Consider the following 15,115-nt stretch of genomic DNA (forward strand, 5'->3'; position numbering starts at 1 on the left):
AAATAACTGGCTATAGCTTGCTTGCTAGATAACCATCTAGCCCTGAAAGTGATCATTGACAGGTGTATACTATGTAGGTCTACAAATTCAAATGTATTCCTTGAACAGACTTCAAGGAGAGTTCTAAAGGTTCTGACAATGTTGAAAATCATACCTGCAGTATTTCAAAATACTCGGTATATGTCATTATCAGAAACCAGCCAGTCCCACAATTTTGCTTCTTCTTATTTTAAAAATCAAACAGATATTTCTTAACACCCATAAGACGATTACTCTGGTGGAGTGTCACAAATGCTTCGTCATTTCCCTCACGTGGATGACGTGTAACTGGATACAAAGCACACCATTTTTTTTCAACCTATATACCCATTTTAAATTATCAGTGAACTACCATTTATTCCACAAAGAAACAACTACCTGTGTATTATGGATTATATATTAATTTTTATAAGAAATATGAATATAATCACATCTTGTCAAATTCGGTTAGATGTAATTTGAGCAGAAATTAAGGGGTAGTGATAAAGACATAAAGATTCAGTTATGGGCATATGTAGGCAAACATCACGTTTTATTGGTAAGGAGGACAAGTGAATGCTGCTATTATGAATTAGTGAGCGGGGCAGTCAAGAGGTGTTTTTAATCAAGGCATTCAGAGTTACGTAATCCCTCACAACCCCAACCCTGGTCGAGTCCTGGATTAAGGGTTGGATTCAAAAAGTGGATTAATTGAGAGTGCCGCAGCCAACAGTCAGTCATCGTGGTGGTTGTGTGAATATGTCTGTACAATACCTATTCTCATTTACGATAATACTCAAAATACAATTTACAGAAAAGACACACTTTCACTCACTCTCTTTTTTGTTTTCTGCGAATCTTGATGATGTAAATAAATACTGACATCCAAATGAACACAATGGAATAATGGATATGGGCGATTACTTGACAGATTACTTTTAGGGATTATTGTGACATTTTTGTTAATTTGATGTGTACCACAGAGAATAAATTGCTGGTACCCTCTTGTTCTCTTTTACCATTTACCATAAGGACCAAGTTAAATGAAAAAATAAGATCTATGATGACATTTTTTATATATCTTTTTTATATTTAGCTTGTAAATAGTGATAAATGACTAAACAAATGCTGTCTCCTTGGCATGTCAGTGTAATATGACAACAATAACAATCACATTGCAAGCAGAATATAATATGTAGCATCGTGGCCCAAAGAGCTTTGAATTGTGTCCTGAAGTTCTACAGTCAAAATTTGTTTTGAAATGATGTTGAGTAGTCTATCAACCCCAAAAATGTTTAAAGGCTTTGAGTCAGAGTGCAATAAGTCAAACTCTTGGGGCTCTATTTTAACGGCGGTTTTAACGCAAACGTGGTGGTGACGCTGGGGGATGTACTTGATGGCACTTTACCTGCTCATTGTCATGAACACGCCTCTATTACTGCTACTCCAACCACCTGAGCACAGGTAGAGGCAGCGCTCCAGCACTGTGATGATTGTTAGAAACACGACTCCTCCCGTCCTCTCCTCCATCCTCCACTACTCCGTCGTCCTCAAAAACCATTGGAGTAGAATATCAGCAGGGAGGAAACCTAGACCTTCTCCTCCAATGCATTTTCAGTAAGACACAAGTGGAGAACAGAGGAGAGGATACAAGTAGTCGCGTTCCTAACAATTGAGAAAAAGCTGTAATCTCACCTAATACGCCTGCGTATTTGCGTTCATTTTGCGCCGGCTGAAAAATAGAACCCTTGGCCACCAGTCCCCATAGTAGTGTAGTACAGGAGAAGGCTTTGGGTAAGGAAAATCAGAGGACAAAATTAAAGGGGGGTCGGTGAAGTGCGTCGGTAAGTGTACGAAATTGAATGAAGTTTTCAGAGGGAAAGTCGTGCCGTAGTAGAGTCTATGCAAAAGAAGTTGAGATCACGCTGTGTTGTGCTTTACATAAAGATCTCTTTCACATACCCTTGGACCACTTCAGAAAAGATTGAGAGGGTGGCTTTTATTTTTTGGCAAATGATAATTGTTTTATTAACAAATATATAGTATACTTAATGAATAAAACATTTTGTAACATGGGGCCGACTTGTGAATAACTTTTCTTCCTCACTTGAGAATGTAAAATGGCACCTTTAAGTTACTCCATTTTTTGTTTTAAAACATGGCTGATAAATCAATTCGTGCTTGCTTATTTACAACAAAGCTGTATGAATGGGTGAAGATGGGTGACCCAATCAAGGACAACTCATTCTGTGCAGCAAATGAATTGCATAGTCCATTTGTTTGGTGACCCTACAGTATGAATGCACTTCACTTAAAGATCCACTATGTAACCATATTTATCTATGATTTTAGTCACGTAAATGGTGGGGGAAGGTTCTTAATACTATTCCACTTTTGTTCAGGCAGGCATGAAACAAAGATTGAACCTTGCTTTTAAGTCTTTGGCTTAACTTTATCTGGAAATACTTAGGTGAGAAAGCATCTTGCTCCTGTAAATAGCTGGGGGACTCTTAGGCAGCGCAAAAGGCATTAATAATTCAGAGAAGAGGGCATAATGTGAAGATTGTGACCTTTATTTTGTGGCTGCAGAACATGTACAGAGGGGACAACACATTCTCAAAATGTACTGCACTGATATTTTAACATAAGCCTGATAAGAACAACAGAACAATAGTTTTCGCTCTGTACAAATTAATTGAAGGCAAGACCATAAAATTGGTTTGTCTTTACTGTGGGGACCATTTTTGCAATCAAACCTATCAAGTGTTACTGTAAATTAATGCATTATTTTTTAGACTATTACATGATAGTCCCAACTTAACTTTGGTGTACAGGGTTCTGATAGTATGTCCCCTGCATAATGTTTCAAACACAGTTGCTTTGCATTTTCAGAGAAATCCAGAATCATTACCATCAACAGTTTGCTTTTGCTTATTATTGATAGTTACAAAAATGACTGCAACATTATTGCTCACAATTTAAATGCTGACAGTATGAAAACTGCACATCATGAAGAAAATAATTAATGAGGGGGGGAAAAAAAAAATCACCTTTCCACAAAAAATACAATATCCAATATAAATCAACCCAAATGTTACTCACTACAACAGAACCAGATGAAAGGCTTTAGGCAAAAAATGTATAAAACAAAGACCAGTGGAGTTTTGATCCACAGGCAGAAACCCAGTGACAAGTTACAGCAAGAGGGCGCTACAACAAACGAAATCAAACTCAATCCAAACACGTCTCAACTACCTACTGTATGTCATGTAAATAGAAAATAAAAACCTCCATAATATCAACATTAATTTCAGCTTTTGAAATGCTAAATTATGCAGCTTTGAAGCGAGATCCATACATTTTAAATGGTGATACAACTGTAAAACAAACACAAATGTGACATCCATCAATAACATGCTATTATTTTCAAGCGTTTTATGGAATGTAGAAGCATCCCATCATTCTGTAAATTCACTGTGGTCAAAACATCCTGTTTACCTAACACAAGACTCACTTGACCAGGTTCCTAATGGGATTGCGTGTATTGGCACTTTAAAAGCCATCACTTAAGAGGGGGAGATCCATAAGTAAGTTATAATTTCATACACATAACATGACTCATCGGTCAATGCTCCAGTCTACAATAAAAACATAATAAATGAAATCATTGATGGATGGCATCTCAACAGAGGACCATAGAAGTAGGTGCTTTCTTGGATAGTACCACAGACCAGACAAAGAAGGCTTTTAAAATCTCCTTTACTGTGGTATTGTGCTGCTGTAAATTGAACATGCAGTACAATACTGTATATTTTATGTTGCCTCATGATTTTGAAGTTAATTATAAATTAAAAGCACTATAGCACATTTGAGGGGTCTGTTCAAACCAGATTGCACATATTTGTTCATGTGGGACAGTATCTCTAGTGATCACCTGTGGATGTGAACTAAAGCTGACATACATAAGAGTACATATTCCTAAGCCTGGTATGAAGCCTTCATAAACCCTTCATAAGATCTACACAGATGCTTTTCAAATCATCCATTAGGAGACTTGTACTGCATTAAAGTGGCAATCTGGGATTGGTACATACATTTCTGGACGTTTCACTCCATTGTTTGTATGCAATTTAATTGTAAAACTAACACTGTATTAACTGTTTAAACATGGTTAAAAGTATCATTTTGACCTCATGGTCATTGCACCCATAGCTTTCTCCAGCCCTATCCCTCAGCTGTTTACCAAAAAAAGGGCAGGGTGACCACTTTGTTGTTGTTTGAATCCCAATTGGCCCTTTAAGCGTGACACAACAGGTCCTTAAATCTAGCTTTTGCCAAATGTGGCACAACTCTTTAGTTACCCTTTATATAGCATGTTAGCTTTAAAATGATCAATTTTATGAAGCAACTATGCTGGTATTTGCTTTTTAAAAAGTGCTCATTCTGAATATCTACAAGATTCTGAGCAACTCATGATGCTAGAGTGTTGGTTTTGATTCTCCATTAGAAAAATCCTAATTCATCAGATTCACCATTAATCTAACGGCTGGTATGATTATACACCCTTATGCGTGTCAGCGAAAATGTAAAAGATGTCTGGCAGATGAGCATTCAAGGCCATAAAAATTAATAACCAAATTAAAATGTCTATTCATATAAAGCCTAATGCCAGTTACTTAAGAGCAAAGTGAGATGAAACACATGAGGATATAAAACGTCCTGAAGAAATACTTTAGATGGATTTAAAGATGCCCTGGAGGATTAATTAGGAACCAATCTAGTCTCTCCCTGATCTTTCGTAGTCATGCAGCATTAAAATCCCTCTACTTAAACACAACAGTGGGAGGATAGAACAATGAAAGAATTGCCCCCTTAATGTTTCATGAAAGACTGTTTCATAAGAGTCTGACTCAAATAGGGTGACGTACACATGCATGTGTCCTTATGGTGCTTCCATTCAGCATTTGCAAATCTTCAGTGGTACACAGTATCGTTTAAAGCTTCTAAAAAAAGGTGCAGTAAAATTCGAAATCTTTCCATTATCTTATTCTTTAACAAATATAGTTAGAAATTTACTTTTTATACAATTAATTTCGTGACCATTTTTGCGGAAATATTAACATGATCTGATAAAATCTACATCCTCAACCTCGTTTCTGAAATGATTTCCATTCAGTAGGTTTTTAAATATATTTTTTTGATATACAAATTCATATGAATCATCAAAATATAACAAACAAAAACAACGCTGAAGAAATCAGAACATCATCCAAAATGACCCATGAAGTCTCTCTCCATTACAGGTTTACCAAACAAGAGAAATGAAAGTAATGCTACATCTGTACTGAAAAAGAAAGTGAGTAAAAGCATCTCAGCAGGTGTTGGGTCCATTCAGAATGAATGGCGAGTCGATCAGTCATTTTTCTCTGTAGTACAACAGATAGGCCTTGAGTGACTCAGGCAGAGGTAAAGCCATAATTTTGTCTCTCAGCACGTTCACTTGCGGCTCTTCTGGCTTTAGGATCTCGCCATTGTCCTTCTCCTCCTCTTCCTCCACCACCACCTCCTCCTCCTCCCTGTGCTCTTCCTCGATGCACTCGTCCTCCTCACTCTCCACCGGTTGGGGTATCAGCTGGTTCCCCACAAAGACGTAGGTGTTAACGCGTCGCCGTCGGCAACGTCTGCGTTTGCGCTTCTGGGGCACTCTCTGCAGCAGGCCTTTAGCCTGGCCCTCCTCATTGGTCAGGTCCCGGAGGGTGCGGCGGATGTAGATCCGAGACAAGTCCTGGAGGCTCCTGACAGTCACAGAAGCTGGGGTCAAACCAAGAGGGTGACAGTTAAAATCACATTAGCCCATCATTCCTTATTGAGTTTCATTATACAAGAGCTCCAAAAATAGTCATTTAAGGTCATACACTACTTAAAGGAAGGGTGGTATGCACATCACAAACCTCCAATACATAAATAATAGTGACAGGAAAGAAAATGCCATTACTATTATGGAAATCTTCGGAATTATACACCACCTGCAGGGTAGTGTCAAAGCAAAGGTGTCTTTGAGAATGGTCTTATCTCCAACTTTGAATATTTTAACTTTAAATGTTGCTTACTTTAAGACTTAAAAAAAATAGTATACCAAACAAAAAGGGAGACCTGTTCTGAGCTTTTTGAAGCAGAGAACAGGAGGTTGAAGAACTCACGCAAATCAACAGAATCGGGCTTGTCTCCATCGGCTCGGTTCTGCTGGACCAGAGGGGCGAACGACACGGCCAAGATGTTCTTACTCTCCCATGAGCACTGGCCAGTCCTGGTAATCTGGGTCAGCTGTAACAAGAGACAAAAGGGGCTTTACACACCGCAGGGCCGACGACCCCAAACCAAACTGTGCTGCCTCTGATATTTTCCTTTCACGTTGTCTTTTCCGGCACTGTTACAGCAACTATGGTTGGTACATAACCAGGCCAGACCAGGCCAGTACAACTCCAGTGTAAATAAAGCCAAAGAGCCTCACATAAATCAACCATAAACACCAATTTGCTAAGACGACAGGATACAATAGATTTTTGGTTCTGACTAGAAACAACCATCTAGCCTCTTCATCCGGGACACTTGTGTAAACCTGAAAGGATTGGCTAAATAACAGCAATATGGTAGTAGCTCCTGGATAGCCCTCTAGTAGGCACAGGGGAAGTCTCTCCATCTTAATACTTAAGACACTTGTCCAGATCTGGAAGCACTGACTATGGGCTGGTGGCTGTTTCTGGACAGTGTATCTGTCTTTCTAACATGACCAATTCTTCAGTTCCCGACCCAAGAGATGGGGGTGTTTTCGTTAAGTTAACGTCTACTTTAACGAAAAGCTGAAATGGGTCATCATCATGTTCCAGATCCTGGAGGACCTGAGCTCCCTAAGCTGCCTCACCGTTTGGCCCCAATTCTCCTCATCAAAACCTTTCCCCTCCTTACACCACACCAACGTGGCAATTTGCCATGTCAGAAGAACAACAAAAGCTTCCGTTCCCCTCGATGAAGGACTAAGCTAGCCCTTCAGAATGTCACCATTTTCAAGTGTTTTCGATCTTCCAATTACATGCAGGAAAATTCGGCAGACAGACTCCAAAACCATTCAGGGCCATTGGAGGCACAATGATACTAGGTAATGTTGCATAAGTGGTCATGCAGGACGGAATCATGAATAATGATGGTGTTTATGTTTTCTGCATTGTTCAGACACTTTGTACCATTTACCTGATCCTCTATAGGCATCACTAGTATGCCCCCGACTTTGAGCAGGATTTTCATGTAATTTTCATGATCCTTCTGCACCCCTGCCCCACAGTAGATGCGGTCATATTGGTGACTCTCCGACGAGATCTCCAGACAATTCCCCACCACAAAGATTGGTTCGCAGTACTCAAACCTGCCAGGAAAATTCCCATATTGAAAAGGGTTACCTAAACACACCAGACAACCATGAAAAACATGTTGTTGTTTTTTGGAGCAGCCATTACCATTCTGAGAGAAAAATGCAAAGCACATAAGTGGGTTTGAACACATTCAAATGTATTCCATTTGGAAGACAAAGTCTCAAGACAATGACGGAAAACTTCAGAAAATTGGCAGGCAAATACATGCTGAACTGCAGCTAATACTTCACTGCGACACAGTTTCAATGCATGCACCATTACATGCTCCGTCAGCTATGACATTTGTAACATTTTGATGAAGCGCCCAAACTCACTTATCAAAGCTGTCACTATTCTTAATGAAGTCCTCCAGCTTCTCCTTGGCATATTCAACCACATCCTTGTGAAGCTCAACTCCATGGTTCACGCCAAATGGACCTGCAAAATAACAAAGTTATTATTATTATTATAAAAAATGTATTCACGTTTGTCATTTATGTGGAGGAGGGCACAATATTGTGTGAAATAAAATCAATTGACTTGTGTGTGTATAAACTTGATTGTATACACTGTATTTATAATTCTATTCATTACATTACAAGATGTACAGGCTACATAGTTAATTTGCAACTTAATTAAAAATGTTCATTTATAATTCAAGCCAACTGAAACCATCAAACATGTGCTGTACAGTATGTACAGTAAAATCAATTAATCAATGTTATATTTAATATACAAGAGCTTCAAAATACAAAATGTGGTATTCTAATGATTCTTAAGTCCTGACTAAACACAACCAATGCATTATTTTTGCATGGTATTTGTCTAATTTAATGATTAGACTGTTACACTTACAACAAAAATCACTGATGCCAAAAAACATTACTCTGGCGATATTGTATAGTGCTAAGGGCACGGCTAGCGAACCCTAGTGTTTAAATGTCAACTGGAATCAATTCCTTATGTATGGCCTACACTATCATCACCAGATAGTATACAAAGTATTCACTGGATGCAAAGTCTACAAAGATTTCATTGAATATCTGAACACACCAGTGAGATGGAAGTCAAAGATTGTGTGAGAAAAAAAAGCAGGGCATGGTTACCTATGATGAGGCCCACCATTGTGCTCAGGTAGCCCGTCCCACTGCCCAGGTTGAGGAAGGACAGTCCTTGCTGGAGTTTCAGTGCCTCCATCACCTCGGAGTAAATACACGGGGCCGACAGGTGGATGTTACCATGCTTCCAGGCCAGGTCCTTGTAGGCATTGTCCCGGTAGCCCTCCAGGTAATAGTCCCCGCGGTCAATGGCCCGGAAGGCCTGCTCCACCCGGTCCGTGCGGATGTACTGGGCCTCTTTCAGATTGTCGATCAGGTCGTCGTTGTCCTCCCCAGCACTCACAGCACCCCCCATGGCGAAAAGAAACAGGGGGGGGGCAAAGAAGCAGAAGAACTCTTCCTCAAGTTGAGCGCAGCAGTCTTCTTAGTATGGCATGGAGACAAGAGGTCACCTGAGGGATTGAGTCACTGCGCTCCCCTGGGGCCACTTCAGACCATCGTCATCGCAAGGTAGGTCTAGGGAGCTGAGAGAGAGAGAGAGAGAGAAGGACAAGAGAAACAACAAGAGGTTAGATAATAAGGATAGCAGGAGATGTCTGTGGAGACCCACAAAATATACCCTCAAGGCCATTGCTCATGCAGCGACAGATAGTGTAAAGCCACTGAATGAAAACAAATACGTAGCCTAGACATCTATCTAGTGTTCTAGGCTACTGTAAGCACAGATATGAGGATCTGGCTATGAGTAATGGGCTTCTGTCAAGAATGAACAAGTTCATGCGCGTTAACTAGACGACTCACGTCCCAGAGAGTCGGCTATAAAGGCTGTATGTTGTGAAGCATAACATGCACACGGTGAATTACTAGGCCTATAAAGTAAAGGCCTAGGCCTATATACAGTAGACCAAAACATCTTATTAGGGGTAGTCCAAGGCCTATATACAGTAGACCAAAACATCTTATTAGGGGTAGTCCAAGGCCTATAGCCTAACCTACTTATTATCATCCTAATTTAACAAAACATTCCAAAATATCATGGCATATATATATATAATATCATGTGACCTGTGACTTCTTACTCAAACTACTGTGGTCCTCTGTGGCTCAGTTGGTAGAGCATGGCGATAACAACGGTTAGGTTGTGGGTTTGATTCCTGCTGGGACCATATATACTGAAATGTAAGTCACTTTGGATAAAAGCATCAGCTAAATGGCATATATATATATATATATATATACACACTACAACCTCCCATGAAGGAGCATGGCATAGGTCTAGGCTATGTGAGGAGCTGGGCCTAATCTCCAAAACCTTCTTTGAGAAAATGCAGCGCAGGGGGATGGGATGAGTCTCATCTCCCCCTGCCTCCTCAGCATCGCCACGTCTGACTCAGCTCATAAAGATGAAATTCAAAGGTGACATTGTAGTAGTAGGCCTACTGGGGAGGTAACTTTCCATTGGCTCAATCACACAGGGAAAGGAATCATTGATTAATTCTCACCACTGATAGCATAGTGGTACTGTGTTAAAGCAGGCTTTTTGTCACCCCGAATTGCATAGTCCTTTGAGTTTTCAGCAGCAAAAATAAAAGCCAGGAAAATAGGTCACTCAGGCGAAGGTATTTCACCAGTAAATGATTGGGTACTGCGCTGCCGATGATGATAATCCTAGGACTACAAACACAGCGGAAGGAAGGAGCCCATTTAGATGGCCAAAATAAACCTGTTGGTTTGAGTTCAAATCCTTAGTTGAATTCAAATTACTTTGTTTGATATAGCCTAGAAAATATGATATAGCCTACATCTGTGCAGGCATGCAAGAACACGTAGGACTATCCATGTGAAAGATAAACAAACAATACAAAACATTCTAAAAATTATTCTTTACGGCGCTACATTGCTGGTTTGATGACTTTTTGCAATTGTTAACACAGCTGTCCTGAGTTGACCCACTAGGCTCACATGAGCCCACCGTCAGAGAACGTGTGTGTGTGTGTGTGTGTGTGTGTGTGTGTGTGTGCGTGGCATTCCAAGAATGAGTGGTTGGGAGACTGGCTGGCATCCGACTCGGTTAACAGGACAACCCGTTGAACCTGCTGGGTGACTAAACATGTAACAGATCCTGGGATAACGCAATAACACATTGCACAATGAAATTCAATCCAAAACAAGGCCATGCTCTTGACTGGTGGCCAACATGTAGGCCTCTTAGCCTAGGCAATCCTGTATCTCATTACTCAATGGAAAGTGCTGGGTAAACAGATGACGATGCATTTGCATTAAATATCAGTCAAACCAATCAACTTTTAATTCTCTGGCAGAGTAGCCTACCGCTCGGCAGTCTTCCAATCAAAAAACGCTTCCAACAGCCATGTCCACGGGTACTGTGTCAAAGTCACAGCACCCGTGAACACAGCTCACGACTCCAACACTTGCCACGGTGTACCCGACCACACAGTGCCATCAAGAAAAAGAGTTGAGTAGAGTGGTAGTGTTACAATACTGCAACTACCACAGATGAAATTCTTGAGACCAATCAGGCTGCAGCTGATCAGGTGCCACAGTTACCACACAGTGTTGGGGCTTTCTAGCCAATCCTGCTCCAGCTAGGCCTACATCTGCACTGCGTGTGATGGAAAGCAAAACAAAAACAACAGGAAATGGAGGGACTGTTTTCTGCTTACTTGAGACCACGGTGTTCACTTCAGTGCTATAAAAAAAACACACACACACAATCAAGTGAATTAGCATTTAGTTATTCATTCATGTTGAATTAATGACTTGAAATAGAGCTTGCTTTGGTTTGGTTAGGGATGTTAGCAGATAGCTAAGCTATAACTGTTGTTGTGATAACAATCAACACATGATATCGGATAACGTTCCACTCACTGACTCAGGCATGGGGAAGCCAGCATGACACGAACTAGCTGACTGATTAGTTACCCACAACTCAAAATGACATGTTGTCGTGACAAAATACATTTCTCAAACAAGGTAACCTGTGACAAACAAACAAAATGTGTGCCACAGAACACCAGACACCTATTATGTGTTGAGAATGCCACTAATCTCACACTGTAAGTTAGCCTAGTAGTAGTACCACCGACAGCTGCTCCTGCTGCTAACAGTGCTAGAAGCGAGCAAAACAGCCAAAAAGACACTGGTGGAAGAAAAAAAACCAAAAAACATATCGTGTCAAACTGACAGATAAACAGATGTGCATTAAGACGCGAAGAATCTCTGCAGAGAATCCTGAACGCACGATAACACGGGCCAGCAAAGTCTGTGTGCGTCACCAACTCAAGACAGACAAAGCAAATGGTTAGCCAGTTACGCTAGCTAGTTTGCTGCTAGCTAGCTAGCTAGCTACCCCCATGCCACTTTCTAACAAAAGACAAGATGTCGACAGAGCAATCATTCCGGGGGGGGGGGGGGAAGAAAATACTTACAACGTCGAATCAAACAGACCAACTCGAATCCTAGGTTGGATGCACTTCGTTGGGTGAAATGGGTTAACCTGACTAGCTTGCAAATCCTAGTGATCTCTCAGTGAGCTAGTTTCAGGAGCTGTTGGTAGCAGCGCGGATGAGCGTGGCTATCTAGGTAGCTAGTTTGGGAAGTGATGACTAGCTTTGCTACCAGTCGTCTCTTCTTCACACGGAGGGAACAGCTGAGAGGATGTAAACACAATGTCACGTGGTGATAAAGCAAGTGTAGGCAGATCGAGATGTTTGTGTGCTTCTGCCTACAGGAATAGCATTACAGTGATGGTTTCAAGGGGGGAAAAATGTGTAATAATATATAATACGTAGATGTATCTGTCTATCTGTTTTAGATGTATGGGCACTTATTTGTGTCCTGTCTTGTTTTGTTTTGTCCCTCAATATGTAGGTTTTAAACTGAAATGATAGGCAGCACATTCACTGACATGTCAAGGTAATTTTCCGATTTACCCAACCAGTTGAAAAATAGCTGTGCTGTGAGTTTGTTCTTTAATAAGGCCAGCTTTTTTTTTTTTATTATTATTTTTTATACTAAAGACCCTTCTTGAATTCAAATGAAACTGACGTAGGAATATATTCTGCAAGGTCTTATGCTCTCAAGTGTTTTACCTTACTTAACCTATAGGTCTATATTGGTAGGTCTAATTTTGGAAAGCTGCTGGTTTAAAGCCACTCTGCATGTAGCCGATAGGGGATGTTACAGAACCCAACTTCAAAGGTCTATTTAAAGGTAGACTCTGGGATATGATGCCTGTGAAAACAGCAACTTTCATAAAAAAATATTTAAGTGAACAAGAGCGATAATCAACATTTCAGCTCTTAGAAAGTGACATTGCTCCAGCCAGATCGTATAAGGGCTATCTTTGCTCACTTCCAAATAATTTCTTTCCTTAAATATGGGGTTCTGTAAGCCTAAGATTTTGCAGCGATTTATAGTTATGCACTTTAGGTGGCCTGTCAGTGGTACTTAGTTGTATATACTGCTAGGAAGACCTATCAGTTCCCCATTGCTCCTTGACAATAATATTGGCCTGTCCCCATCTAGCAAGCATGTGGTGGCCCACGAATGGCCTGTTGTCTGAGTCAGTGACCCTCTAAAAGCAAAAGCTGCAATTTTACTAATCGACTTTACGATGGACTAACAGCGGTAAGCCGACACCACAAACAGTGGTCCGTTATCACACTGCCACTGCCTAGCCGAGTATTCATATCGGTCAAAGTTAGGGCTTCCATCGGCAAGCTTTCCCGAGCTTCAGACAATGGTTAGATTCAACCAAGCATACTGACTGGGCGAGACCATGCTAAAATAACAATATACAACAGGAAAACGTCTTTACTGTTCTATTTGAATGATCACCGCGCACAATGTGACAAATCATTTCTCCCCAGGCTTATCTCACAAAATGCACTTTACCTCCGTGGAAAATGAAGACTACTTCCTCTGCTACAGTTGCGCGACCTTCGCAAACCTACCCAGACCCCTGGTGGCATTGTTGTTGATGAAGCATGAATTGGCCTCTAGAAGTCCGATATTAGCTGATGAGCCGCTTTGTTGCCACCAGCGGCCCAATAAGCACTTGCTGGCTGGGTCTGTTTCATTGTCACATAATCACTTGTGTAAGTTGTTAAAAGGAACGTCCACATGCAGACCGAATTTCCTCCAACTCCCCCTCTTGAGTTGGCTTGCCTACTCCTGGTAGTACCCTAGTCTAGTAGATAAGCACATTATAAGTATGTGATCTGGCATGCCAGGTAAGTAGATTACAACCTCAGCCTGGAAACATTATTGCCCTAAATGTCACAGTTGACAACAAACCCATTTGTTTACTCTAGTAATAGGTGTTTATAATCCACCTGTTGAAGTCATAACTCTGCTCCGAGACATATGGCACTCTGTGCCTGGGTCACTCAAGGTGCCAATTGTGCAACTGGGGGCATGTTCTGAGAAAGCATACAGTGCTCAAGTTACTATTTCCATTGCCGGCTGTTTTCTTGAGACATCAACTAAATGTACGATCGAATGACTAGGATTTAATTACTGGGAAGGTGCTATGTAACTATATGAGGCAGTCTGTACATCATTGGCCAAGCCTATACTTGTGATGAGATGTGCTGAAATACAAACTGCTATGCTGTACTGCTAGATTCAAGATGAGACAGCCACCTCATCATATAAGGTGGCAGAGTCAAATGGGGTCTCTGTCCTTGTCGATGAACCATAACCATTTGAACTAGGCTGTACTTAGGTGTGTGCCTTTAAACCCACATCAGTAGTCTGGAAATACCCCGGGTGGCTAGTGTGTTAAAAAACTATATAATACAATACAATATAATAAGCTTCCACCAAAAAACAGGTCCCCAACAACTCCTAACCCTAACCCATTTTATTGTGTGTCAAGTATTTATTTTGTATTTAGAAAATTACAAATGTTATGGGTTCAGGCATAATTCGCCCAATTCAGCCGATGGGAGCTGAAAAAATAAAGTCTGTATTAACATTACATGTTTGCATGTACAACTTGTCATGAAACTGCCTGTGTCATAAAAAAACGTTTTCAAATGAACTTTTTTGTAAATATTATGGTCATGTGAAGTATTGGACCCCATTTACTGTTGAAAGATTGTGGCTTTTTAAAAAATGTTTTTAGGGTTAGTGTTAGGGAGACCCCTGTTGGTAAATAATTGAGGCGAAATAGTTCTGTCCTATGAGACTAGCCTAGTTGAGGCTGTATTTCCCAATGAGTAAAACACAGGCTTCACAAAACAGTCATAAACAAAGTTGAAATCGAGTGTTTTTTTTATTTCCACAGCGGAGGAGACAAAACCGAACACATTTAGTAGCCTACTGTGTGCCTTGTAGAATAATTTACAGTTAGTGAGTCCCGGTGGTACAGCTGCATGCAGTTTGCCTGCTCATACCTTTCAATCACCGTTTTCAGTCGGCTAAAGTAGGGTACTGTAACTCGTCCCGAGGCGCGCCATAAACTGCGTAATCACTTCAGGGTGGTCGGTCGACGGCCGATGTATGAACTATCGCGGGATTTGATAATGACCGTATTTGAGCCTTTGGTAATTCGAATACGCTCCCGTATCAGCAGCCACTTACTAAATAAAAACCCATGCAGGACCT

General features: G+C 40.8%; 1 protein-coding gene across 3 annotated transcripts; it reads right to left on the bottom strand.

Annotated features, from left to right (window-relative positions):
* Nucleotides 1–2,867: 2,867 nt before the first annotated feature.
* Nucleotides 2,868–12,085, bottom strand: pcmtd1 (protein-L-isoaspartate (D-aspartate) O-methyltransferase domain containing 1). Of its 3 annotated transcripts, XM_083690196.1 has the most exons (7): nt 11,932–12,085; nt 11,167–11,192; nt 8,531–9,006; nt 7,760–7,862; nt 7,267–7,438; nt 6,219–6,342; nt 2,868–5,829 (listed from the first exon to the last, which is right to left on the bottom strand). In XM_083690196.1, exons 3-7 carry the CDS (start codon nt 8,835–8,837, stop codon nt 5,435–5,437), a joined length of 1,101 nt encoding a protein of 366 aa, XP_083546322.1. In that variant the 5' UTR covers nt 8,838–9,006; nt 11,167–11,192; nt 11,932–12,085; the 3' UTR covers nt 2,868–5,434. The 3 variants fall into 3 exon arrangements, with proteins under 3 accessions (XP_083546322.1, XP_083546321.1, XP_083546323.1); XM_083690195.1 differs by lacking the exon at nt 11,167–11,192; XM_083690197.1 differs by lacking the exon at nt 11,167–11,192 and having other exon boundaries at nt 8,531–8,998; nt 11,928–12,085.
* Between the last annotated feature and the right edge of the window lie 3,030 nt (nt 12,086–15,115).

Source organism: Argentina silus (genome assembly GCF_951799395.1).
Source record: "Argentina silus genome assembly, chromosome: 18".
NCBI classification, from domain to species: domain Eukaryota; kingdom Metazoa; phylum Chordata; class Actinopteri; order Argentiniformes; family Argentinidae; genus Argentina; species Argentina silus.